The 24,162-nt window shown below is 44.9% G+C and overlaps 2 protein-coding genes and 1 long non-coding RNA gene across 7 annotated transcripts in view; 2 read left to right on the top strand and 1 right to left on the bottom strand.

Moving 5' to 3' along the window:
• The first annotated feature begins 429 nt into the window (after window positions 1–429).
• Window positions 430–18,979, top strand: LOC143352227 (uncharacterized). Of its 3 annotated transcripts, XM_076784570.1 has the most exons (9): window positions 430–561; window positions 764–880; window positions 2,749–2,911; window positions 3,050–3,595; window positions 4,274–4,557; window positions 17,515–17,722; window positions 17,803–18,078; window positions 18,156–18,564; window positions 18,661–18,979. In XM_076784570.1, exons 3-9 carry the CDS (start codon window positions 2,768–2,770, stop codon window positions 18,789–18,791), a joined length of 1,998 nt encoding a protein of 665 aa, XP_076640685.1. In that variant the 5' UTR covers window positions 430–561; window positions 764–880; window positions 2,749–2,767; the 3' UTR covers window positions 18,792–18,979. The 3 variants fall into 3 exon arrangements, with proteins under 3 accessions (XP_076640685.1, XP_076640674.1, XP_076640679.1); XM_076784559.1 differs by lacking the exons at window positions 430–561; window positions 764–880; window positions 2,749–2,911; window positions 3,050–3,595; window positions 4,274–4,557 and adding exons at window positions 14,940–15,238; window positions 15,482–16,692; window positions 16,845–17,046; XM_076784564.1 differs by lacking the exons at window positions 430–561; window positions 764–880; window positions 2,749–2,911; window positions 3,050–3,595; window positions 4,274–4,557 and adding an exon at window positions 16,718–17,046.
• LOC143352344 (uncharacterized) lies at window positions 13,451–14,927 on the bottom strand. The gene is made up of 2 exons (XR_013081906.1): window positions 14,291–14,927; window positions 13,451–14,254 (listed from the first exon to the last, which is right to left on the bottom strand). It is a non-coding gene; the product is annotated as an uncharacterized LOC143352344 (long non-coding RNA).
• Window positions 18,980–19,914: 935 nt separating the features above from the next.
• The window catches only part of Enok (histone acetyltransferase enoki mushroom), a 28,830-nt gene continuing 24,582 nt past the window's right edge, over window positions 19,915–24,162 (top strand). Inside the window, exon 1 of one of the 3 annotated variants that reach the window (XM_076784488.1) lies at window positions 19,915–20,707. The gene's annotated coding sequence lies outside the window, so the exon portion shown is untranslated. Of the gene's footprint in view, window positions 20,708–20,855; window positions 21,500–24,162 lie in introns of those variants that run through there. The other 2 variants (XM_076784507.1, XM_076784497.1) reach the window with 2 other exon arrangements.

Here is a 24,162-nt window from a genome sequence, read left to right as displayed (position 1 = left end):
TTGGAAACAATATTGCGAGCTCTCAAACATTTGATTAAAATCGAAGATTATGAAATGTGTTTATCATGGAAAAAAGTGAAAACAAATTCAAAAGTTTTACATTCCTTGTACAGGTAAACTGATAGTTTGAATAATTTTTATACGTTGGAAAAATGTGAAACATCGGCGCAATGCGTCATGGGTAGAACTATATGGAAGGGGAGTGTCGGCCATTTTTACCAAATGCGTCGCTAGAATTCTGAACACATCACATATCAATATTTCAAACGAGTATTTTCTTTTAATGTTTCCCCGTCGCTAAGAAAGCAAAATTTAATCGAACATTCGTTATTTACTAATATATAATATTTATGGACATCTTTCAGGTTATACGGACAATTTGGCATCGATAACTGGAAATTGTAAGAAGTTTCTGTTTTATCGGTTGGCGACACTGATCGCAAGTCGGAAGGGACGCCGCTTTCCACTACCAAGTCTGTTTCGGTCCGCCATTTTTTACTTCGGGGAGCGTGTGATTTCGCGTCGTGTTTTATCGCGTTGTTTTACGGAAATACTGACTTGGTAAGTACTCAAACATTACTAAAATATTTCTCATGCCACGAGTTGTCGTGTCGATGTAATACACACGAATAAACAAGCATCCGTACTCTAGAATTTGTTACGACATTGTTGCGTCGATATGCAGGCTATTCGAAGCACGCCATTTCGCGTCGCTTAGCTTTCTGGAAAGAAACATTTTTTCCGTATTTCGTTCTGTTTCTAGCTGTGTACGAAAATCGATCGGCACTCGTTTCTACAAAGCAAACGATATTCAAACGGTTAACATCATTCACAAATTAGATCACACTTTGTGTTCTATATACATCATTCTTCGTCATACGTAAGTGATAACTACAAACCATGATTTTCGAGCGACTTGGTAATTTTCCACGCTAGTTTCGCTATTCGTAATTCTGGCATACGTATTTCGAAAAATGCTTCGATATACGTATACGGTTCGAGAAAAAGCGTTATCTTGCAACTACGGATGCAGCCTATATCTATAAACTTTGTACTTGTTTGTAACATTCCTGTATTGCGTATCTTTTTCTTGGCCATTAATAATACATAATTTTGCAACGCACCGGCAACCTTCCAATTATTTCTAGCTCTCGTCGGATAACTGAATGTTAAATGTTACTCTAACATTCACGTTTACGGACGCTTGTTCGCTTTCGAACGAATCTTTTCATTTACAAGTTTCTAGCTAGCGATCGAGATTTTATGCAGAGCTGTATTTTAGCGATAAACTGTTCAAAATCGTTCATATTTATATTCAGCGTCGTCGTGTGTTAGGATCATAATGTTAAGTGCCGGTAACCGGCTAGCATGACGACAGCAGACGTGTCTAATACGTGTCGTAATATTCGCTGATAGGATACAAGCAAAATTTTCTCGTTGCAGGCAGGTTTTACTTAAAAGAAGAAAAAAAAAATTAGCGAAAGCTTTGTATTCTTGCGGTGATCGATGATATTCAACGAACGGTAAATGTGGAACAGGAAATGTAAAGACCGATTCCCGCCCGATTGTATTATGGCGTATGACGCGCCACGAGTTTGTTGAACAGATTTTAAACGTTCGATGCAATTATGATTACTTCGTATATTTCTGTGCCGTGGTTGAAAATGTTTGTGGATTTTGAGTAGGAGATTTCGTGTGAAATGTAGGATAAAGGAAATGTTTATATGGGATCGGCTTCGGATCGCGTTAGTTCTCGTCAGCGTCGTCTCGTCGTGCGGTGGCGTTCGTGTAGTTGCTGCGGCTACTGTTGTCGCCACAGTCTGCGCAGGCGGACGCTGCGCGGCAAGACGCCATTGCTAGATTGCATTCTCTTGTGTAAAGTTGATCGTGTGCATCTCACGAGCGTACTTATCGTCGGCATCTTTGGTAATTTTTCGGTTAAATAGTCGGTTCGGTGCGATAATATTTATCGAGTGTCGTGGAAACCAGTCTGGTGTGCGAGCGGGAATTGTGCGCGCATCAGTTCACGGGGAAAACTCGATCGCCACACGCTTGGTAGAATTCGTGCGCCATTTCAACAAGGTCGGTACGCTCTCTGTACTGCGTGCTTTCACGGCGTACCAAATATTCGCGGTCCAACTGCGCGTTTCCCTCGTTTCGTGCAACAAATACCTTCGAATCGATTTACGGACGGTGAAAGAAGTCGTTCCGGCTCTGATTTTTCGCGTTTATTTCGCCCTATGTGTCGAGCATTCGGGAATAATCCGGCGACCTTCGAAATTCGAAAACTTAGATCGTTAGCAAAATGGTGGAAGGAAGCGCTAGAGGGGGGGACCCTAAACAATCGCCGCGTCGCCATCGAGCATCCTTCGCGAATTCATTCGCGTCTCGGAAACGTTAGGACTTTCATTTCGGAGTAAAAAATTTTCTACTAAAAAACGATTAGTCGGCGCGTGCTCGTACACGCACCAACCACATATAACGATGCGGCGTAATTAACTCTAAAAGGAAGCGGAGTAGAATTATATGCGTCTTAGCAAATTTCCCAGTTCCGTCCCGCGGTATGATCGGACTGTAGGAATTTGAATATGCAAAACGTAGCCGTAAAAAACAAACCTAACGCTGTTTCGTATCATTGTTTACGTTTGTTTTTTTGTTGCATTTCTTTTGGCGCGGCGCATCTGATTAAAAGTCGTCGCACAAGTCGATAATGAATAATACACGATGTATTTTCTTTCTTGAAATTAGGTTCTAGAACGAGCCGAAAATGCCGGGTTTTAGTAGCGTTGGCACGTTTAAAATCTTTATCGGCAATTTAGCCGACAAGACGTCGAATGCCGACATTAAACCGTTGTTTGAAAAATACGGAAAGGTCATAGAATGCGACGTGGTCAAAAACTACGGATTTGTGGTAAGTTTATTGTATTCCAATCTTCTTTTTTGTTTATTCATTCGTTCATTCATTTTTTCCCCTTTCGATTAGAGTAAGGTTGACAAAAATGTTGGATATATTTTGTGTTTTAATGAAATCGTGTGTTACTTGGAACAGCATATGGAGAACGAAGAAGCAGGTAGGAACGCGATACAGAATCTGAACGGTCACGTGGTTCATGGTCAGCCGATCAAATGCGAGGCCGCAAAGAGTCGCAAGGGACCTAACACTCCCACGACCAAAATCTTTGTCGGCAATCTCACAGACAACACGAAGGCGCCGCAAGTGCGCGAACTTTTCGCCAAGTACGGCACAGTTGTAGAGTGCGATATCGTGAGAAATTACGGGTTCGTCCATCTAGAAGCAACAGGTGACGTCAATGACGCCATCAAGGAGTTGAACGGACAGATGGTGGACGGCCAACCGATGAAGGTTCAAATCTCCACCAGCAGAGTACGTCAGAGGCCAGGAATGGGTGATCCTGAACAATGCTACCGCTGCGGTCGCGGCGGTCACTGGTCCAAGGAATGCCCCAAGGGAGGAATGGGAGGAGGACCGGATAGGAACGGATACAGAGAACGAATGTTTGGACGCGACCCGTATCCTCCACCGCCGCCACCACCGTTCCTTCGGGACCGGCTGATGGGTGGTGGCCGCTTTGGAGTAAGTACCTCTGTTCGTTTGCTCCCAAGATGCTCCCTCTTTGTCCCAAACTATGGTATACATAACTCTCTCACGCGTTTTCCTCTATTAACTTCATCACAAATTTGTAACGCCAAACTTCATTTAATTTTGCACCGACTCAAAACTATCGTGTGCGCCTGCACCCAAAAAAGCTTATTTGCTGCGCTTTAACTACAAAGGTAAGCGCGCACTTTGCAACCGAGTCACAAATCGCTTCTGCTTTATTCTGCTTCTGTTTCACCGAACCGTATTAACGTACTTGTCCAGATTAATTTGTATCGAATGATGTAAGCTAACAGAAAAATGATTTATTCCTTAACACCTTATCTACCGGCGGGTACCGGATAATTCTTGGCACGTTCACCACCGATCAGCTGGAAAATGAGTACGGACGGCAGAGGGCGGTGAACGTGTTAAAAATAATTTTTGAATGGTAACAACGATTAATAATTTTTTACGGGATTGTTATTTAAGAGGCTATTTTTTGGTAGAAAGGAGTCGTCGAGAATTATAGGATTTCGGGGTAGGTAAAGCGTGAACGTTAAAGCTGACGATTCTCGAGGGTTTTTCAGAAATGTATACCATGATGAGGGAGAGGGGTGGTAGTTTAGGTGTCAGACAATTGATAGCGACGCATGGTTTGGTTTTCGTTAACAGGACTACGAAAGCTACTACGACAGGAGGGGCTTCGAGGACACCAGGGATCTCTACGAGAGGCGGTTTACGGGTATGACAGGGCCCTGTGACATGGGAAGTTCCATGTGCGGGCTTGACTTTCCACCAATGACAATGCCACCACTACCCCCAAGACGAGACCCAATGCCTCCTATGCCTCCTCTAGGTATGGGATCCATGCGCGACACTGGCTTCTCCCGTGGCAACGAGTACGGGATGTTCAGCCGCCGATCACCCCCTCCGAGTGGCAACAACGGCCGGTTCAGGTGAGTAGAGTCATCGTGTACCGACTGCCCATTCGTCCGACTTAACATTGTGAACGTTCCAGGCTGGATTAACAGCTCATGCGAATTGGGGTTCGGTGATTCGTCGACATATACTTCTTTTACATACATGCATAGACAATATTATTCTGTAATCGTACATTCTTCCTTTCTCGCAGATGATCGATGTATTATATTTATCTCTTGTTTTATTATTTTCTTTTTCTCGTTGCTTCTCTCTTGAAATCGATTATCTTTTTTTTTCTTGGATTAGTTTTTTCGAGTTTTCTTTTAGTTCGAGGCTCTTTTTCTTACTCGCGATGGAAAATTTACATTATCAGACATTTGTCTCTTCACTTTCACTCTTTCTATCTCTCGTCTCTTTCTCTCCATTTCTCTCTGTCTCTATTGTATTTGATTTTTGATCTGATTTGTTATTACATATCTGCTGCTACTACTCTATCTCTCTCTCTCTATCTCTCTCTCTCCGTCTCTCCCTATTCTAGCTACATCTACGATTACATATTGCACGGTATACGTAACTTAGACGCGTACACAGCATGATATATAGTATTTTTGCCGTATGCGTATCGTTTTTCTCTCTTTGTTCCGTTACTTAGTTGAAACACATACAGATATACACACACGTGTAATTACAGTAACTGGTTCTAATATCTTTCTCTCGGTAAAACGAATTTTTGAGTACAAGTGTCGACCCGATGCCCACATGAGTGCAGAGTCTGCATAGTACAAATGTTATTATATGACGCTTGGACGTTTCTGTACATTCTAAATTTCAGTGCACCTCAGGCTGCGTACCATCTTTGTCCATGAATGCGGGCAACCCTAGAGAGACAGTCCCGGGCCAACGTACAAGTCGTGCAAGAGTAAGTCTTTGACCACTTTTGTTAGCGAGTAGTCATGCCTCGTTCTTGTCGCTGGCGCGTTTGTACATCGGGTGGCCGTTCTATTTGTTTTGAATTAATCCGCCGAGAAAAACGCAACGACCGATTGTCGTCTCGACAACGGGGGAAAATAGAATGTTTGCGAAAGAGACGCAACAACAAAAAAATTCCAATTCTAATTTCGAACTTCGTTCGAAGAGAGAAACCACACGATAATCAAAAACACGATCGTGTGTGATTCGGGTCTCGACTGATCGTGCCTTGAACATGTCGACTGCTCTTCTAGGGATGTCCCTGTTCATAGACTCTCTTGATCCATGGCGTTAACTGCGAGATTGGCCTGTATGTCTCTCATGAATCCTTTGTGTTTCAAGCGCTCCCTATTACGTACATCACTCGACCGGGAGTGGCGCGGAGGCCTGGGATGAAGAAACGTTCCTAAGGAATGCGAACTAGATTTCTTGATCGCACTACCGCGAGCCAGGATATGCGATCTACAATTTAAAACGAACTCTCGGTACCGCTGTAGATAGAAACAAAAAAAAAAACAGAACAGAGAAAAACAAAAGGGCTGGCGCGATTTTCAGGAACGGCGCCTATCAATTGTCTTTGAAATGTCTCGTAAGTAGAAACCAGCTCTCCAGACGAATTGGACAGTAAGTTTTTTTTTTTGTATACCGGCGTTTCTAAGTAGATGTTAAGGCCAGTTTCATAGACACGCTTTTTCTTTAACGAATCAATTACAGAACGACCCGCTATTCGTTTCTCGCGTATGTTGTCGCCTTCTAGAAATGTTAGACGATATATGTGTGTGTATATATATATATGTATATATACATATACCTATATAGAGATTCAATTAAGACAATTTGATCACCATTATTTGCGTGCTGTTTTTTTTTCCTTTGTCGAACCGTAAAACTCACGATTATGTTGTTTTAGCGTACGATAGATTTAGCGTTGCGTTGCATTAAGAAACCTGAACTCACTTTCTTCGGTTGTACACGAGAGAAAAAACGAAGGAGAGTCAACGAAACACGCGTGTATATCTTTGCAAGTGTTATTATATCTCTTGAAAGTCGAAAAGTCACTGTCGTTTCGATTAGCGCGTGTAAGAACTTTTTCGATCGATATATGGGTCACACTCGTTTTGTTATTCGATTCTAGGCTGATAACTTATTTTCCTAACGTTTCGCTCGGCTGTAAAAATACTAGTTGTTTTCTCTTTCGAATTTTGCGAATTTAACGATTCCGTTTGCTACACTCGTCTCGAGCGAAATTGGATCTCCGAGATTCTCGATCCTAGAGATTCCGTGAAACCGGCCCTGTCCAAGTATTGAAAAGAAAAGCAAGTTCGAAAGAAACAAAGGAAGAACGATCTCGACGATGCGAGTAAATAACGTTGAACACAGCACCGTGCGCGTTGCAAGCACGCGTTCATCATGTTAACACATGTCCGGAATATTTGACGATCCATAGTTCTTGAAGCTGATTTCTACTCACGAGGTTCAAAGCTTTTCATGTATGTAAATCCATTCGCAAAATACTTTCAAATAGAGAAACAAGAGTTGATTGAACTTCTCAATCGTTCTGAATAATTTGAATTTGTTGTTGCACGTTACCTTATTTATCCTACATGATCCCAGCCTGGGCTGCAAATGGCTCGTTCACGCTCTGATCACGAATTTATGATATACATATATATATATATATATATATATATATATATATATATTTATGATATATATATATGTGTGTACATATATACGTCTCTGTCTGTCTCTCTTTTTCACTTCGAAATAAGTCGCATGTGTTAAAAATTCAGATTAACGCTGCCTGCCTCATATGACTGGCCAAAAACGATCGAACTGAACAAAATGAGATCAGTCGGAAAAAAAAAAGAAAATAGTATATGTTGCATTATAACGCGCGCACTTATTAATTCGCGACTCGTTTCTAGCGATTGTACCTCGCACCGAATAAAGCGGACAGAAATACTCGTCGCTGTTTTGCACTCGATTTCCTTAGGCGTGTAAGGAATAGGTAGTCGGACAGGATAATAGGAAGGTGTAGGATAATAGTAACCGCCTTGATCGTGCGGTTAAGGAATTCCGAACTATTTTCCATCCGCAAAGGCCTCTCGAAGAAAACCTTCCGTGAAATTGATGTGTTTCGAATTGTTCTCATAAAAGCATTCTACGGCTCATACTACGGCTACACGCGTTTTAAAACCCCCTGTGAACCGTTCTTTCCGTGAAACATGCGTGTTAGGACTCCTCGAGTTTCACCGATGTTGTTCTACGTTGTTCTGTCTTCTTTCGAAGTTCACCACCCTGTTGAATGGGGTCGTTTCTCAGTAGTCGTGCGTCGGTTTAGTTGGTTACGTCTCTTCTAGCGTCACGAATCGCCTGCCACGTGTTCGCTGTCTATACGAGGCATTTCTTCTCGAGCGCCGCACTCTGACCGCTCGATTGGAAACGCTTATGGCTTCTCTCCTTCGTTCCAAACACCTTTCCAAAGTTGTGTGCACGCCGAGGCGCGTGTCGCGCAAGAATATCAAGCACCGAGGGCTATACTTGCAGTGGCGGATTTGGGGAAGGGACGGGGGGGGGGGGCTATAGCCCTAGGCGGCAAATTTTTGGAAAAATATCAAAGGCATGAGTCACAACAGTAAAAACAAACAAATGAAAATTGTAATCAATTTAAAAATAAAAATAACATGTTTGAATGACGTTGTATGAAATTACAAGAAATCTAGGTTGAACGAAATTAGGGTAGTACTAATGATTTTGTGCTTTGTGCTATTGATAAACCTATGGGGAGAAAGCGTAAAAGGGAGCGAGCGAGGAGGGGAGTTGGCCCTTTAAGGAGAGCTGAGGTGTAGAGGTATCCCCTCCAGGCAGCAAAAGTATAAATCCGCCACTGTACAGCCGAGCACTTTGCGCGATACCACGGACAGAATCGAGTCGAACGAAAGAGTTAACTCTGCACTCGAAGCTACTTTAACTGAAATCTAATCATTTCTTCCGGGCTAGAATATTTTAATGTTGTTCGTGCAACACTTAAATGTTTCGTAATTTGTAAAATACAAACACAAAGTAAACCGTCTCATAATTGCGAAGTGATTTGTATCAAATTTAATTGAATTTGGAGTTTCTTCTAACGCGGTATGGATTAATCATGTTATAGGAGGGTTGCCTTTACTTGGTAATGCAGACGATATTTTCAATAATAATATAGCAATTTCCGTGACGCACAGGAGTCTCTATTCGAGTGCAAAGGGTTAAAATTTTCGTTGACTAGGTTTCCCTCGTGGAACATGGTTTCTCAACGTAGACGTTTCAATTTCGCTTTCTAGCTTACGATAAGTAGTCGAGAATAGTTTTAATAATTTGAGAACGGTGCCGAAGAAAGTTGGGAAACTGTGACGCTGTAATTCGCTGCTCGGTTCGTACCGTTCGGCTTTTCACGTAACACGCGCGAGTAAAAAATTGGAATCGGAGCTGGTATTGGAAAGTTGAAGAGCTGAAAGGTGCGCGACGCTCGTCGACGGCTCGTGCCGCACAGCTTCCTCGACAGTCATATTAGGCAGCACGCGGCCATGATTAGTTGCACGTTGAATATACAGGGACTAATTCACAAAGTTAAGCCTTGGACAAGGGAGCAAGTACATGGTATATGTTGATCTGATCAATTCCGTAGACTCGATTATTTATTATATCGCTGTTTATAGTAGAGGCATGTACGAGGACTTCAGCCGAGATTCATTCGAAGAGCGTAGGTAAGTAGACGTGTACCGATGGGTCTCTCACGCACCAAGCCCAAATCGTTGAACGTTTACTGCGCGTGTTCGATTCTCTTATTTTTCCCCTCTTTCTCTCTCTCTCTCTCTCTCTCTCTCTCCCTTTCTCTCTTACTGTCTCTCTTACTCTAACTCTCTCGGTCGCTCGTTGTTTGCGCATCGCCGCTGTCGAATCGCTCGTTCCGTGGGGAGAGAGGCTCCTACGCGCGTGATCGTTAGCGAGAAAAACAAGGAAGAAGCACTACTACTCTCTCTCTATCTATCTCTCTCTCTCTCTCTCTCTTTCTCTCTATCTCTCTGTGTCTGTTTGTTTGTCTGTCTCCGTGCTTAAGAAAGAAAGAAAGTTAGTTCGATCCACACCCGTTTGCTCTTTCACGAATCCTCCCGACAAAAATTTGTCCCTGATATATCCGACTTGTGTTTTTAGTATACACAACACTCTGCTCCCTTTGGTATACATTCTCCCTCCGTTGGTCGGTACAGTGTAACTTTTGATTTCTTTCTTTTCACAGTGGCATCCCTGTCTACTTACCTACTACCACCTACCGCCCTCTCAGTATCTCACCACCAGTTGCTCCCCACTTCTTAGCCCGTGTTTAAAGCAAATCAAAGCAAAGAAATGAAACGAACGAAAGCAGAGACGAACAACAATCACGTTCGTGTATCTCCTCCGATCTCGTGTAACTGACGTGTGGCTGCTTCTCATTTTGGTTACCAGACCGGGATTACGAGGGCCATCGCCGTCGCGCCGGTTCGCACCATACTAAATCGTCGCGTCGGGATCGGTCTGTGTCGGTCTGTCTGTCTGTCGTCGTCCTCGTCGTCCTCCTCGTCGTCGTCGTCGTCGTCGTCGTCGTCGTCCTCGTCGTCGTCGAAGTCTGTCGAGTCTGTCTATCGCTAGCAGGAAGCCTCGGGACCGAGATACTCTTGGCCGTCTGTTGATCTACACGCGCGAAGATCCACCATATACGCTCGGCCGATCGTTCTATCGGAAATAAGCACACATGTAATGATCCTCTAACGTTCGTCCACGATCCGTAGACGAATACAACCGCAAAACGAAAGCCAAAACCCCGCCGTGCGTTGGACGAGACGTTCTAAAAAGAAAAGAAAAAAAAAAAAGAACCCGGCGAATCGAGCCACCGATCGGAAAAGAATTAATTGAAAACTCGCAGACACCTTTCTTGTTACACGCGCGCCTCGCCTATTCCTCTCTTTGACCGGTCCGGTGTCTATCTATCTCTCTAATCCAGCCTCCCCGAAGACTACTCACGACCACGAATTCTTCGTTCCTTGTTCCGTGCCCCGTAGACGGATTATCGCCGCAATTAGTCTTACCGTATCGCCGAGGACGAGACGTGCCGTCGTTCGATCGCATTTAGGCGTTTCTTCTCGATGTATAACGAGATCACGATCTACATCGGCATCCTCCTACCGAGAGAATCCTTCGAGATTTCGCTTTTCGAGATTGAACCACCCCTCGACCAGTTCGTCCGCGGACAAGCATAAATGAGAATCTTCTTTTCGCTGTGAATTTTTGAAGGGCTACACTCGAACGAATGCTTCGATAGGACGATGCTTTTGGCGACTATATATACATATATATATATAAATCTATACACTATGCTCTGCTGTTTTTCCCCCTCACACGACCGTTTCTCCGTGACGATGAGGATACGCGCGCGCGTCCGCTTCCATTCGGTCGCGAGCCCGAAACACTCGGATGTGTGTCTATGTAACGCGAGAGTTGTCGCGAATTTCGCGCCGAGATATATTTGCGGTGATCGGACTCGAAATCGTAGTCGTAGTCGCGGAGCATCGTGTGAAAAAGAGAAAATCCATTACCCTTTACCTCCTTCGTTGTCTCTCGAGTATCGCAGCGGAACGCGTCGCGTCGCGTTCAGATGTTAGAATAGATTTCCGTAGGCAGCAGCCTGTTGCTCGAGCAACGGACCCTCTCCGTGATATATGCGTGTGTCCCAAAGTATTGTAACACAAAATTCGTTCAGATGTAGATGTGCGTGTTTCGAAGGCGCCGACGATTTCGAAGCAGCAATGAGAACAGGCACGATCGATTGCGCGCGTGATCGGTGGATCGTAATCCTTTCGCTTCCTGTAGATCCCGATTTCGTATACCTTCCGCGAACGCACGGAACACGGGGCAAAAAATCGCGCGTTACGTCGTTTGTCGCCGCTCGAAAAAGAATTTGTCTCGAAAACTTGGTCGTTTCACCGATCGTAGCGTCGTCGTCGTAGTCGTCGTCGTCGTCGTCGTCGCTGTCATCGCCGCCGCGACGAACTCTAGCGATTTATTTATAACCACGCGTGAACGAGAAGTCAAAGAGAAAGCTAACAGTATAATACTAACAGAAATCGTGCACAGCAATTCACAGATCTTTTTCATTCGAGGTACGAGACGAGAAAAGCGTACGGGTACGACTGTCCGAATCGTTCCGCCAATTGTATAAACAAAAAACAAAGATGAGACATTACAAAAGAATAAGTAATGCTTAAGGGTTGAGAAAAGTTTCTTCTCTCTTTATTTGTCTTTTTTTTCCCCTTCGAGATCCGTAGATACTCGTAGAAACGATGATGCGTCGATTCTGTATGGGAACCTAAACGGGTCGTGCGAACATTATATCGTTAGCCTGTAGTACACATAACAATGCCGTTTTATGAACACATTAGGATTAATTGACTTAAAAGAGAAAACAACAACAAAACCAAAACAAAGGAAAAGCAAAGAAAGAAACAGGATTACCGAGAAACGAATTGCGGAAGCTCCGCAAGTGCGTTCCGTTTAAGCTTGTACGTACCGCATTCGAAAATGATGGATCGCCGTTATCCTTCCAATTTTTTTCGTTCCGGTCAACCTGTACCGCACGTTGGTGCGCAAAAATGTTTTTCGTCACCACTCTCTTTCTGAACTTCACACCACAACACTCCCTTTTACTCTCCCCCCGCCGCAAATGGATTTCCTTTTTTGTTTCGTTGATAAGGCACACCCGCGTTTTCAATGATAATTATATTAATAATGGTAATCGTAATGATAATGGATTAAAGACAAACGAATATGTAATAACAAATGTACTTGTGGAATTCACAAAACAAAAAATACGGCGTTTTGCGTGTTCTTTAATTCTATACATCACCGTCACCGTTACCGTTTTTCTCGCCGCTATCCGGTCCACCCCTTTTCTATCTCTGTCTCTTTCTATCACTCTTTCTTGTTCTTTTAACATCGGTAAAAATCCAATCGCGCGAGTAGACAAATCGCGAGTACGTTTCGCGTGATAGTCGTGATCGCACGTTTCACTGGCTTCCTGCGTGTCGCGGATCTATTAACGCGCGTCCCGATATCCTTCACCCACCTGAAATCAAACTTTTGTCTCTCCCGTCCTCACACACAATCTTTCGCATTTTTTTCTCTCTACCTACTCAAAACAAATCAAACCGTTGTTCGTTCGGAAACACCTCGTCATCTCTTCCTTGTCCGATCTGTTCTCTCCATCGAACTAGGACCGCTTTTTTATTCGATGCAATTTCTTTCGGGGCGAACGTGGGGAGTGGGGGGGGGGGGGGGCGAAGGAGACTTCGTACACAATGCTTAGAACCACGAGAATTTTGTTTGCCATTGAAATCTTGCTCCTTTGTCACCGGTGTAAAGACCGAGGCGAGTCGGATTGGCTCTCTCGCGCGAGGTTTTGTCGCGAATTCTTCGTGCGAGTCGTCCGGTCGCTTCGAAATTAGACTAGGAAGTTAAGAATAAGCTTTTTGCTCTGTCCAAGAGTTCGAGGGCGACTTGTAGCGTTGTAGCAGCTCCACGGGTATGTGCGCCACGACGATAATAACATGTCCAAAACCTCGATCGATCGACGCTGGAACCGCTTGACTTTATTTCGACACTTGTGTCTTTCGCTAGACTTGTTTGTTTTCGATCTTGCAAGTGAGCGAGCGTGGACGCACCCCCGGCCGAGGAAAAGAAGGAACTCCGATCGAGAAATTCTCTTTTTTCCGCGGTCGGCCGTACGCGGGAACAAGAGCAAACTGTGGAGAACGGAGGAACACGCTTTGGGTCCTCGCGAACGCGGAAACCGCGAACCGGGGAAGTCTCTAGACGCGGCAGAGAAAACGGAAACTAGAAGCGGAAGTGCCGGCAATGGAGAGTTGACAGACTTTTTTTTTCCCTCCTGGTCGACGACTGCTTTCTTTTTCCTGTCCCGGCGACAGGCAAAACGCACGAGTATAGTTTCGCTCGCCGTAACGTAGATGCGCGTTGCGCGTCTATATACGTCCCAGCGTTACGTAATTAGGAGCCGGCGCGTCGAAGCAGATTTTCGGTGACGGGCTGCTCTCGTCTAGAACCGACGGACTATCCGCACGAGAATGAATTTGAAAGAAAGACGGCCGAGAACGGACTATATAGCCACGGGATTAGCACGCATAGACCCATACACGTGTGTAGGCGGTGCGAGAGTTGAATGGAGAGCGCACACACGCCTCGCCTTTCGGAGCCTCGTTCGTCGAATTGTTCGTCGCCACGGTTCGCGACGAGATACTACGTCTGCTAATCATACACGAGTACGCCCATTATTTCGAAGATCTTACGGTTCTACCCGGCAAAATGTGCGTGCGTAACACGGCGATAGGAAATCCACGGTGACATCCATGCACAGTACACACAGAACCAGTTCTGGGTAGTCTCTCGATCCGAACATACATTTCGAAGCCGTTGCAACCGGTCATGTGCAAATGCGAATGCGCGGTTGTCGGTTGTACGTGGGGACATGCTTTCATATATACATATACACATACTTATATATACGTATGTATAGTACTGCGCATAGAGCATAACAAATATATGTATGTATATATACATATGTGTATCGAGAAAAGCTTCTATGCCGACGAGAACGAGAACTATTAGCTCGCAGATCGGGTCGCACGTCTCCTTCGGACCCCCGCAAGCACGTCGTATAAACAAACGAACGCACTCACGCACGCACGCACGCACGCACGAACGTACGACCGAACGAACGAACGAACGAACGAGTCCCTCGACAGAGCCGTCTCTCCTCACCGATATCATAGAAAACGTGGAACGTGGAACGTGGAACGTGGATCGGTCGACGGCCGATAAACGGATGAGATACGCCGCGACTTTCGAGAGACGAGAACGGGTCGCATAGAAAACCGGAAGAGTATCGGCGGAAAACGAACGTAGAAAACGGAAAAACGAAACGCAGGAATAATATATATGTATATGTGTATATATATATATATATATATATATATATAAAAAACAGTACAGTAAAATAAAGAGACCGACCGGTAGACACGCAATCGGGACCGGGACAACGACACGGTGTATCCTCTCTGTATAATGCGTGCGTGAGCACCGAGATATAGAGCATATAAATAAACCAGTCAAAGTATAGTAAACCAGTCTCTGCACAAAACCGGGACCGGGACGTGCGTTTGAATCCTGTTCAGAACGTTGCGCGACGGATATAGAGAACAAAAAAAACGTTGCCTCTCGCGCCGTCGGGTGGTCGTCGTCGGTTGCCGATTACCAAAAAAAAAAAAAAATACTCAAACAGTAATAGAGAGACACGCGCTACATGGAAATCTAAAAAGACACAATGCGTATTGTAATGTGATGTATGATATAGGACACGATAACCTCTACCCCCCAACAAGCGTGCTTCTGGACAATCTTGGAAGGAGCTCTGGTCTTGATGATGTTCCACGAGTACGCAGAACAGAGTGAGAGGGTTGAGAGAGGTCCAACGTGTCCGGTCCCGTCCCGTACCCGTCATGACGGCGAGAGGTAATATTATCGGCCAGGTGCAGAGCAGAGGGACTCTCTGTGTGTTCCGTTGACAAGGCACAACAGCGACAAGCGCACGCACACGCACAGACGCTGCTGCAACCAACGCAGAGACGTACGAGCTGCGCAAGACCACGTCGTACCAAGGCAAGTCCATCATCACAGCCTCTCAGTAATCAATCGTCAATTCTGATCTCTCTCTCTCTCTGTCTCTGCGTATAAAGAAAAGCGAGTCGAACGAAAAAAAAAAATTAACGAGTAGAGAAAAAAAAACACGTGTTCTCCCTATATCTCTCTCTCTCTGACACGGCATTGCCATTTCTCTCACATTCTCAGTTTATTCTTCTCTGCCCGGCGAACGCGCTTTGAGAGCCATGTTTTCTTTCCCAGGAGATGCGGCTAGAGCGCGCGCACACACACACGCATCCGCATTGCGAGGAAGTTCGTATGTGCGAATATAGGTGCGTCCAGACTAAACTACTTCCTCTAACATTGGCAATGGCGAGAGACGCTGCTGCGCAACATTTCACATTCTCGACACTTCTTCTCTATATCGCCTAACGATTGGGATTTTCTAATGTCTTTCTCTGCTATGTGGGAAAAAAGGAAGGTATCGTAAAAAAAAAAGAAAAGAAAAAACGAATACTTCTTTCTTTATCTGTCTGTCTGTCTGTCTGTCTTTCTGTCTATCTGTCTCTCCATGCAGAAATCCATCCATATTCTCTCCTCTGTTCCGGTCGCATTTCTTTTTTCTCTTTCCAGTTCATCGATCCGAAATGCACGCGCGCGGTGTCGATGAGCGATACGAGCGATATGCACGCGCGCTGCTCAAATCGAATTCGCGCGGGAATCGCTCCAGCGCATGCGCTCCCATCGATCTTTCAGCTCCCGATATCTTTCTGTCGTTCGTAAGAGAGTTTTCTTAGGCCTTTTTTCTTATTCAAATCCTCCGCGTTATCTGCTTTCTTTTCGCGCAACGTACTCGAAAAGAAGTATCGAACGAACTGTACGTTAATGTACAGCGGTAAGTAACGCGCATAAGTCGATCAGGTAAAGTATATACGAAGGAGTTTCCATCGTGTGCGGAGATTTTCGCTCTGGGATATTCTAGCGAAAGAAATTTAGTATTTTCACGTCGATCGAAAAACTGTGAGAGAATTTGAGACGAGACGGCATTCCGATTTGAAAATAAACTGATGTTGCGAGTAAACACGAGATGTGCTGTATTTTTATTGAAAGTATATCACTCTAAGCTCGAAAGATCACATTCCTATCTTCTTTTATACCATTAAGATCTTGTTCGTTACGTTTTAATATCTGAAGGACTCGAAGCGAGTAAGCGGTTAATTTATTCCAGTTTGGATTTTTCCTCATTGATACTGTATGGGCAACGCATCGAAGAATCGTGTTAAACCTGTTCGATTAATTGCAAATTAAAATTCAGGCGCGCAAATATCAGAAAACGTATTTGTAGCGAAAATTTCAACGTTCGTAAGAAGGCACGCAAGTTCTTCGGTGCAAGACTTTCTATACATTACGGCATACAGTGTTGGACAAAAATAAACTGTGAACAACATGCTCCTGTTTTTGTGCGTAATCAGGTAAGCTATTGTTAACAGACGTCAAATAGAAAAATAGTCAATATACAAGATAGAGGATAGTTTAGAACGTTACGGTATTCAGGATCGGTGTACCGCTCCTATACTTTTGTCCATTACTGTACATTATCGTAAGATTATTGTGTGGGATTTAGCAACAAACGAAGCGATAACATTCTGATGTAAAACACGAGTGAAAATCCACGTGATGTCACTTGACCCTGTGTCGTAAAGGAAGGAATCGTCGTGTTGCTGTGAAATACCAGTGGTGAAACGTTGCCATTCGTGCACAGTACCTGTGAAACTCTTTTTATTTCCAGTAACCAGAAAAACTATAGAAATGGCGCAGGACTTACGGTAATAATTTTACATGATCAATAACTGTTGTTCATTTGTTTTTGAATTAAGTTAACGATACCTTGATGCGCGTTAGAGGTTATGTTCCTCTGCGATCATGTGCTCGCAGGAACGTGTGAAAAGTTTGGTTACGTTTTGAATTTTTTTAAATAATGAATTCATGACGTACTGTTAAAAATCAAAATATAATTCGTAGAAATTTTTATAATTTAAATAACGTACGCGACATTACTTCTAATTATCACTTCCCTTCAAATTTTTAACTTTATGATGAAAGAAATGTTACGGGTTATGTAACACTCAGGATTGGAGCAGGAGAATAGGGAACCCGTTTCAAAATTACTCACAAAATCAGAAAATTTCTTTTTATCGTATACCAATTCGTTTAACGCATTACGTACGAATAAAATAATCGGTTGTAACAACAATTATACGTTCGATGGCTGTAATAATTTCGATATATTTCAGAGAGGGTCTCCTATTGGGCATGGGCAATCCTCTTCTTGATATTTCAGCAACCGTAGATAGTGATTTTTTAAAAAAATATGATTTAAAATCGAACAACGCAATTCTCGCTGAAGAAAAGCACAAACCCATGTACGATGAATTAATAGAAAAATTCAATGCAGACTTTATTGCTGGTGGTTCTGTACAGAACACTATGAGAGTGGCACAAGTAAATTGATTAAAATATAGTTGAATTTATAGTGTTGCACAAAGTTTCGTATACCAATAAATATATGAAATCTTGTTCAGTGGTTTTTAGACAAGCCAAAAGTGGCCACTTACATGGGTTGCGTGGGAACAGACAAGTATTCGAAAATTTTAGAGGACAGAGCACAGGCGGATGGCTTGAATGTACGTTATCAGTATACCAATAAAGAATGCACAGGTACCTGTGCAGTTCTGATCACTGGAAACGAGAGATCTTTATGTGCCAACTTAGCAGCTGCCAATTGCTTTTCACATTCTCATATAGAGGAAGTAGAAAACAAAAAACTTTTAGATGCAGCTGAATATATCTATGTGTCTGTACGTTTCCCATATGCAAAGACTCCAAATCATATATTTGAATGCCTATTATCAAGTAATTAAACTTCAAATTATAGGGATTCTTCTTAACTGTGAGTCCAGAAACCATTCAAACGGTAGCTAAGCACGCTTATGAAAATAATAAAATGTTCATGATGAATCTCAGCGCTCCATTTTTGTGCGAATTCTATCAAAAACCTATGCTGGCAGCTCTCCCATACGTTGATATTCTGTTTGGTAACGAAACAGAAGCAGAGACCTTTGCAAAAGTCAATGATTTTCAGACCATGGACAGGAAAGAAATCGCATTGAAATTGTGTCAAATGGAGAAAGTAAATGAAAAGAGGCCGAGAATTGTTGTGATAACACAAGGTGCCGATAAGGTGTTACTAGCCAAAGAAAATAGCATAGTAGAGTTTCCTACTACAAGGATACCAGCAGAAAAAATTGTAGACACCAATTGTGCTGGAGATGCTTTTGTAGGAGGTAGATTTTTATTGCTTTTGCATCTAATGCTAAATTGACAATTTCCTCAATTGATATTTCCAATTAAAGGCTTTAACAAATTATTATGCATTTTAGGTTTCTTAGCACAACTTATACAAGGTAAAAGCATAGATATTTGCATACAATGTGCGATATGGGCTGCAGCCCAAATCATACAAAGATCTGGATGTACTTACGAAGGGAAGCCCAATTTTACTCCCTGCTAATTCCTAATCTATCTATTAGTAATTGTGAATTACGTACTTAATAAATGATTTGCTAATTTTTACCCTGATTTCCTTAATCACTGAACAGTTTCTTTAGACATATTTGGGAGTACTACTATTTTTATATTTTACTTGTACACGATTGACTTTTGTCAACGATTTATTGTAATAAAGATTAATTCAGACAAGCGGATCGATTTTATTTGAGCGTGTATATACAAGAAGAAATAGTTCCTAGTGTACGTTACGTTTTCATGTATAAAACATTTAATAATTCGTATTATGAAAATAACATGTGGCTTTATTTCGCAAATGTCAACAAATCCCAAACAATGTCCTCAAAAAAAAAATTGCATTCCTTATGACAGTTTAATTTATGCGGAACTCGAAAGATCAATACAATGACCTGCAACGTGGCCATTGGTTTGTATACTTACAGGTATTATAAAAGGTAAGGGCACTGGTTGAAATAATGTTAGTCGAAAAACAGTTATCGCGATCGCGCGGCACGCCTGCGTCGTTCACTACGTAAATGCAGTGTATAGGTAGAGTAGGACGGCGATGTGGCGATAAAGACGTACGCGGTCGCCGTGGGACGGGGTAAAAGCAGTCCTTAAAAAAATCAATAATATCATTACGAAATTGCACACGGTCTGGTGTGTGTTTTGCTTGTACCGTACCAGAAGTAACGGCATTTCGTTCGCGATCAAATTCGTGGCAAAACACCGTCAAAACATTCAAAGATATCGACATTTTTCAAAAAAGTATTATTACGTTTTCCAACGACAAAAAATTGATCATTTTTTCGATTCGTTTCACAACATTTTTTACGTTTTTTATTCCAACGTTGCAAAATTTTATTTCGTTTTTACCCGGATAGTGAGAAAATACAATCCATTTTTTGAATAACAAATAACTTAACGGCATTGTGTGTACTTTGTATGTAAGAACAAATTGTTAGGATAAAGTAGTAACGATAAAACATGTTGACGAAATTAATCCGTTAATCGAATTAGTATACCGTATCGTCGCGTTAGAGAGAAAGAGAGACAAAGAGGGGGGAGGGGAAGGGAGTGACGAGCGCAACAGTAATTCGGTAATTATTTCTTTTTAGTATGTGCAGACGCGTGGTTCGCCAAGGGGTAGATACAGCCCTGAAGGCTCGTTGACAAAGCCGCCGGCATATCGTCGTGTCGTGTAGTAGTCGCGCGCGCTGCCGCGTCGAGAAGCCGATTGGGAATGGTTAAAGCGAGCGTGAAGTGGGCGGCCATAGTGGAGGTAGAAGCGTAGTTGCACAGTAACAGAGGAACAGAGAAACACGGCAGTCTTGGTCGTGATATCGGGCTGGTTTCAGTATTCGCATTCGTCGCGGCTTCTGCTTGGCCGCGCTGTAAAGCTCTTACTCCGGGCTGTCCCACGGGGCATCGCGCGAACACGAACGCGTATATGTGTGTACGTGCTTACGAGTGTCGAGTGCGTGTGTGTAGCTGTGTAAGCGGAACACGCTCTATTCCCGAAGGGTGTGCGCGCGCGCACCATCGTGCGCGCCAACGAGAGGGGCAACGAAACACGACGCACGCACGTGTGACCGGTAACGAGAGTGTGCGAGTCAAAGTGGAAGGTTTGATTGGTCGAGGAGAACGCGTGCCGCTACGACTGTGTTTCTTCGTGATTCCGTCGTGGCCGAGAGCGCGGTGTGCGCAGTGCGCTCCCCACCGCGTGCGCGCAGTGTGTAACCCCCGCGACCGCCATCTTTGTCAAGTGGGTAACCTTTGTTGATTTGTGTGAAATGTGACGCCGTTGTCGCGAGATAATTGGTGATCGTGATTACACGCGAGCCCTGTGTGTCGGTACCTGAGTGACTCGTGCTCTCGCGTGTCCCCCTGTGGATCTATACATGGAACAACCGCGACCAGGTAAAGACAAATTCGTCTCTCGTTATATTCTCGGCAACAGAGAACCACGCGAATCGTCGCCCGATGCATACGGGATACGGGCCAGCAGCGGGTCTGGCCGCCTGTTCGAGAACGAGTGGGAGAGAGAGGGACATAGCGCGGGAGCAAGACGGATAGAGACCGAGTAACCGTGCGATGGAGGGAGATAGATACATATAGAACGAAAGAGAAAGACGCAGACAGCCTTCTCCACTGTATACGCGGTGTTACTCCGTTGCATTTTTCTTGCAATACGTTAGCAACGATACCCGATCTCGGCATAAATTCTGATGCTTCGGTACAGCGACGCGTACCTCGCCGAACGGAGGCACCGGCGTATTTCAGCGGACTCGTTGTTCGGACGCGCGAAAAATCGTGCGAAAACGGTCGACAACTGGCCGTGCCTAGCCAAGATGGCTGCCCGTCGGGCTTCGAGAAACTTGTGTCCTCGGTGTTTTCGCTTCGACGACGTAATTGCATTGTTCCGTACGGTTTGTTCGTGCTCGGCCCTGCCTATCCTCGACTCGACGGAAGAAACGTACGCCTCGTTGTCGGTATCGTCGCGATCGGGCAGCCGATGGATCGAAAATAACCGTGGCGACGGATGGGTTCGTGGGCGACGGCCGTCGCGATCTTAACGTTCGTCAAACGTACAGTGTCTGTTACCGAGCTACGGTGCAAGTGTGACTCGGCCGAGGAACGCGACAACCTTTTTCACCCTGCCGCCGGATACATCCCAGCAGTCTCGTCGATCGAGGGATACGCGTTGTCCGAGTACGTTAATTAAAATGGCTACCGACGGTAGTTAGCCAGTCTGGCTTGCTGGCTGGTGGTCATTCGTGAACCAACGAGTCCACGTACGCGCTACTCGTCCCGCGACCGCGATTCCAAATTCCGTCCATCCTTCTTGACATTTTCCATCGATCGACCGCCGCCGGACAACGTTTCGTTTACGTTCTAGCCAGCTTTGCTAGCGATCGACGTATGCGTTTCCGTGACGATATGGAACCGGGTAGAAAACGCGAACGAGCAAAACGAAACGAGACGAGACGAGACGGATACGATACGACATGATGCGATGCGATACTGTTGAGCACGATACGATACCATACAATACCATACGATATGATACGATACGAAACGAGCGACGGGCGGCAGCAGCAGTTAGGCCCGTTGGCATTCGTTCGTTTTCTCGGTGGCAGCTGCTCTCTCTCTTTGACCCTCCGTCGGGTGAGAGGGGCCCCGGCAAACAGAACCAGCCGGCCTGGCCTCACTGGCCTCCCTTCGCCCTCGTCCCCGTCGCGAGTCGTAAGTCGCAACACGACGAAGAAATACTGCTCCTTCTTTCTCGATCCATCGCGATTTCCCTGTTTAACGCTTCGACCGTGCTGTCACGAGTTTTCTCTGTCTCTCGTCGCATCACCTCGTCTCGTCGCGTCGCGTCTCGCCTCACTTCGCCTCGCCTCGCCTCGCCTCGCCTTGCTTCGCCTCACCGTCCACGCCGTACTCGAGGCCCGAGGTTTCTCTCCGTCGTCCTCGACATTTCTTCGAGCGGCTATTGTCGAAAATGGAAGCGCGCGCGCGATTGCACAATGTTGCGCTCCCTTCTTTGCGTTATTTCGCGGAACGTTAACGATCCTCGATAAAACGGCGACTACGAGCTCGCTCGTGCCGGTCACCGGCGATTTCCGGTGGCAATCGACGTGCCTCCGTTCTTTTTCACGTTTCGTCGATTGGAGTTCCAGCCCGAGTATCCTCCGTCAAAGTAGCACGAGCTTTGCCGCTTAATCTGTAAAATGGTATTTTCAGTTTGAAACGCTGTCCACGGCGTAGCCTCGTTCCCTCGACATTCCGTTCGCTAGAGCCGCGCGGTTCGCCGAACCTACCTTCGCTCGTTGAACCTTTCATCGTTTAATTACGGTTAGTATAGGATAAGGGTCGCAGTAGCTTCGAGGTTAGGTTCAATGACAGCGTTTCCGTTGCATTTCGCGCTCGAAAACCGTGAAATTGGTTCACGTGTACGGTCCGTTGGTAAACCCACGGTGGATGCAGTATTTACATACGGGTGACGCTAACAAATTGAAACTATAGCGGCGTGACCGCGTTGTGTATCGTTTCGACATAACCTCGAAGATAAAGTGGAAAAGACTTGTTGGTAAACTACTGCTCGTTGCAGTATTTACATTGAAAAGTGCAGGTCAAACAACGCGTGCTATGATGGCAGTGTGACGCATGAAGATATCATCTGACATAACCTCAAAGATAAAGGGAACGATACGAGGCGGCTCGGTAACCGTGCACGCGTTCATTAACGTCTCGCGTTCACGCCAACATCCGAATTACACTGTTGCGCGGAAAAATTGCAACACCGGGAAAACGCGAATCGATGCAGCTCGTTCGTGCAATTATTCGTGCTCCCTGGTTGGTAAACGCGGCACCGAATCCGCTTCGAACAGCTGTGTCTAGGCTCGTCGAAATCTTTCTTTCGACGAGCTTCGATGAGACGGATAGAGTTTAACCGTTCGCGATCTAGTAATCATAGTGACATAGTTTTCCGACTGTGACGTGGATGGTAAAAGATATTCGAATTTCCGTGGTGTTTCTCGGCGTTGCGACTGTTATGCACGAGGATAGAGCGCGAGTGTATCCGTTGCGTAAGTAGGAGCGCTATTATTGTTATCGAACGGTCTGTTTATATTTGATTCCGTCGAATGGAATGGAACGGAATGGAACGGAACGGTAGCTAGGAGAACAGCACCCGAGAATGCTCTCTCTCTCTCTCTCTCTCTCTCTCGCTCGCTCGACGCGTATAACGCGCGTCGACGTTAGACACAGAAAGTTGTCAGGTGGCACGTCCGCTCCTGTTCTCGGTGAGCGTTGGAAGCGTGCCGGTAATTGGCCGGCTAATGAATTCGAGCCAAGGCTGACGTTTAAAGTTTAAGCCGTCGCCGGAAATCCAAACCGTCGTCGAGCAAGCCACGCATCGCGATCCCAACATTTTTTATTCTCTCTCCGCTCGGAGCTTAAAAATTTCCACGTTTCGAATCAATGGAAGTTTTCTCTTTTCTCTCGTTCTCTCCCCACTATTCTTACAATGACCTCATCGGCGATGACTGTCCTCGACGTAGCTCGGAGGATGTCGAACCGTCGAGAGCCGCGCGGCGTGGCTGAATTTTATGCATTTCTAGCACACGCCCGGTGTCTTCGAATCGTTTCAGTCGCGGACCGGTATTTTTCGGCGAGCCACGAACGCCGGCGCGTTCAATCGGATGGTTTTCATCTTATTCGCCGCCGAACGGTTTTTTTCTCTCTTACTGCTTGGTTTCGGTCCCCTCGAATCGATCGACGAAAATTTACATCCGCGCAAACATCCGCGGTTCGCGTTTCTAATTAAGCAACTACCGGCGGCCTTCTTCTTTCAAATTATCTCGCCGATT

This window comes from Halictus rubicundus, chromosome 1 (assembly GCF_050948215.1).
Source record: "Halictus rubicundus isolate RS-2024b chromosome 1, iyHalRubi1_principal, whole genome shotgun sequence".
Classification (NCBI taxonomy): Eukaryota; Metazoa; Arthropoda; class Insecta; order Hymenoptera; family Halictidae; genus Halictus; species Halictus rubicundus.
Note: the sequence above shows the minus strand (reverse complement) of the source record. Positions and strands in the feature narration are given on the sequence as shown.

Excerpts from the sequence above, each read along its gene's own strand:
- LOC143352227 (XM_076784570.1), top strand. The coding sequence starts at position 2,768 with ATGCCGGGTTTTAGTAGCGTTGGCACGTTTAAAATCTTTATCGGCAAT. Across the intron at positions 18,079-18,155 it reads CTGAATATATCTATGTGTCT|GGATTCTTCTTAACTGTGAG; the intron begins GTACGTTTCCCA and ends TTCAAATTATAG. Across the intron at positions 18,565-18,660 it reads TGGAGATGCTTTTGTAGGAG|GTTTCTTAGCACAACTTATA; the intron begins GTAGATTTTTAT and ends TATGCATTTTAG.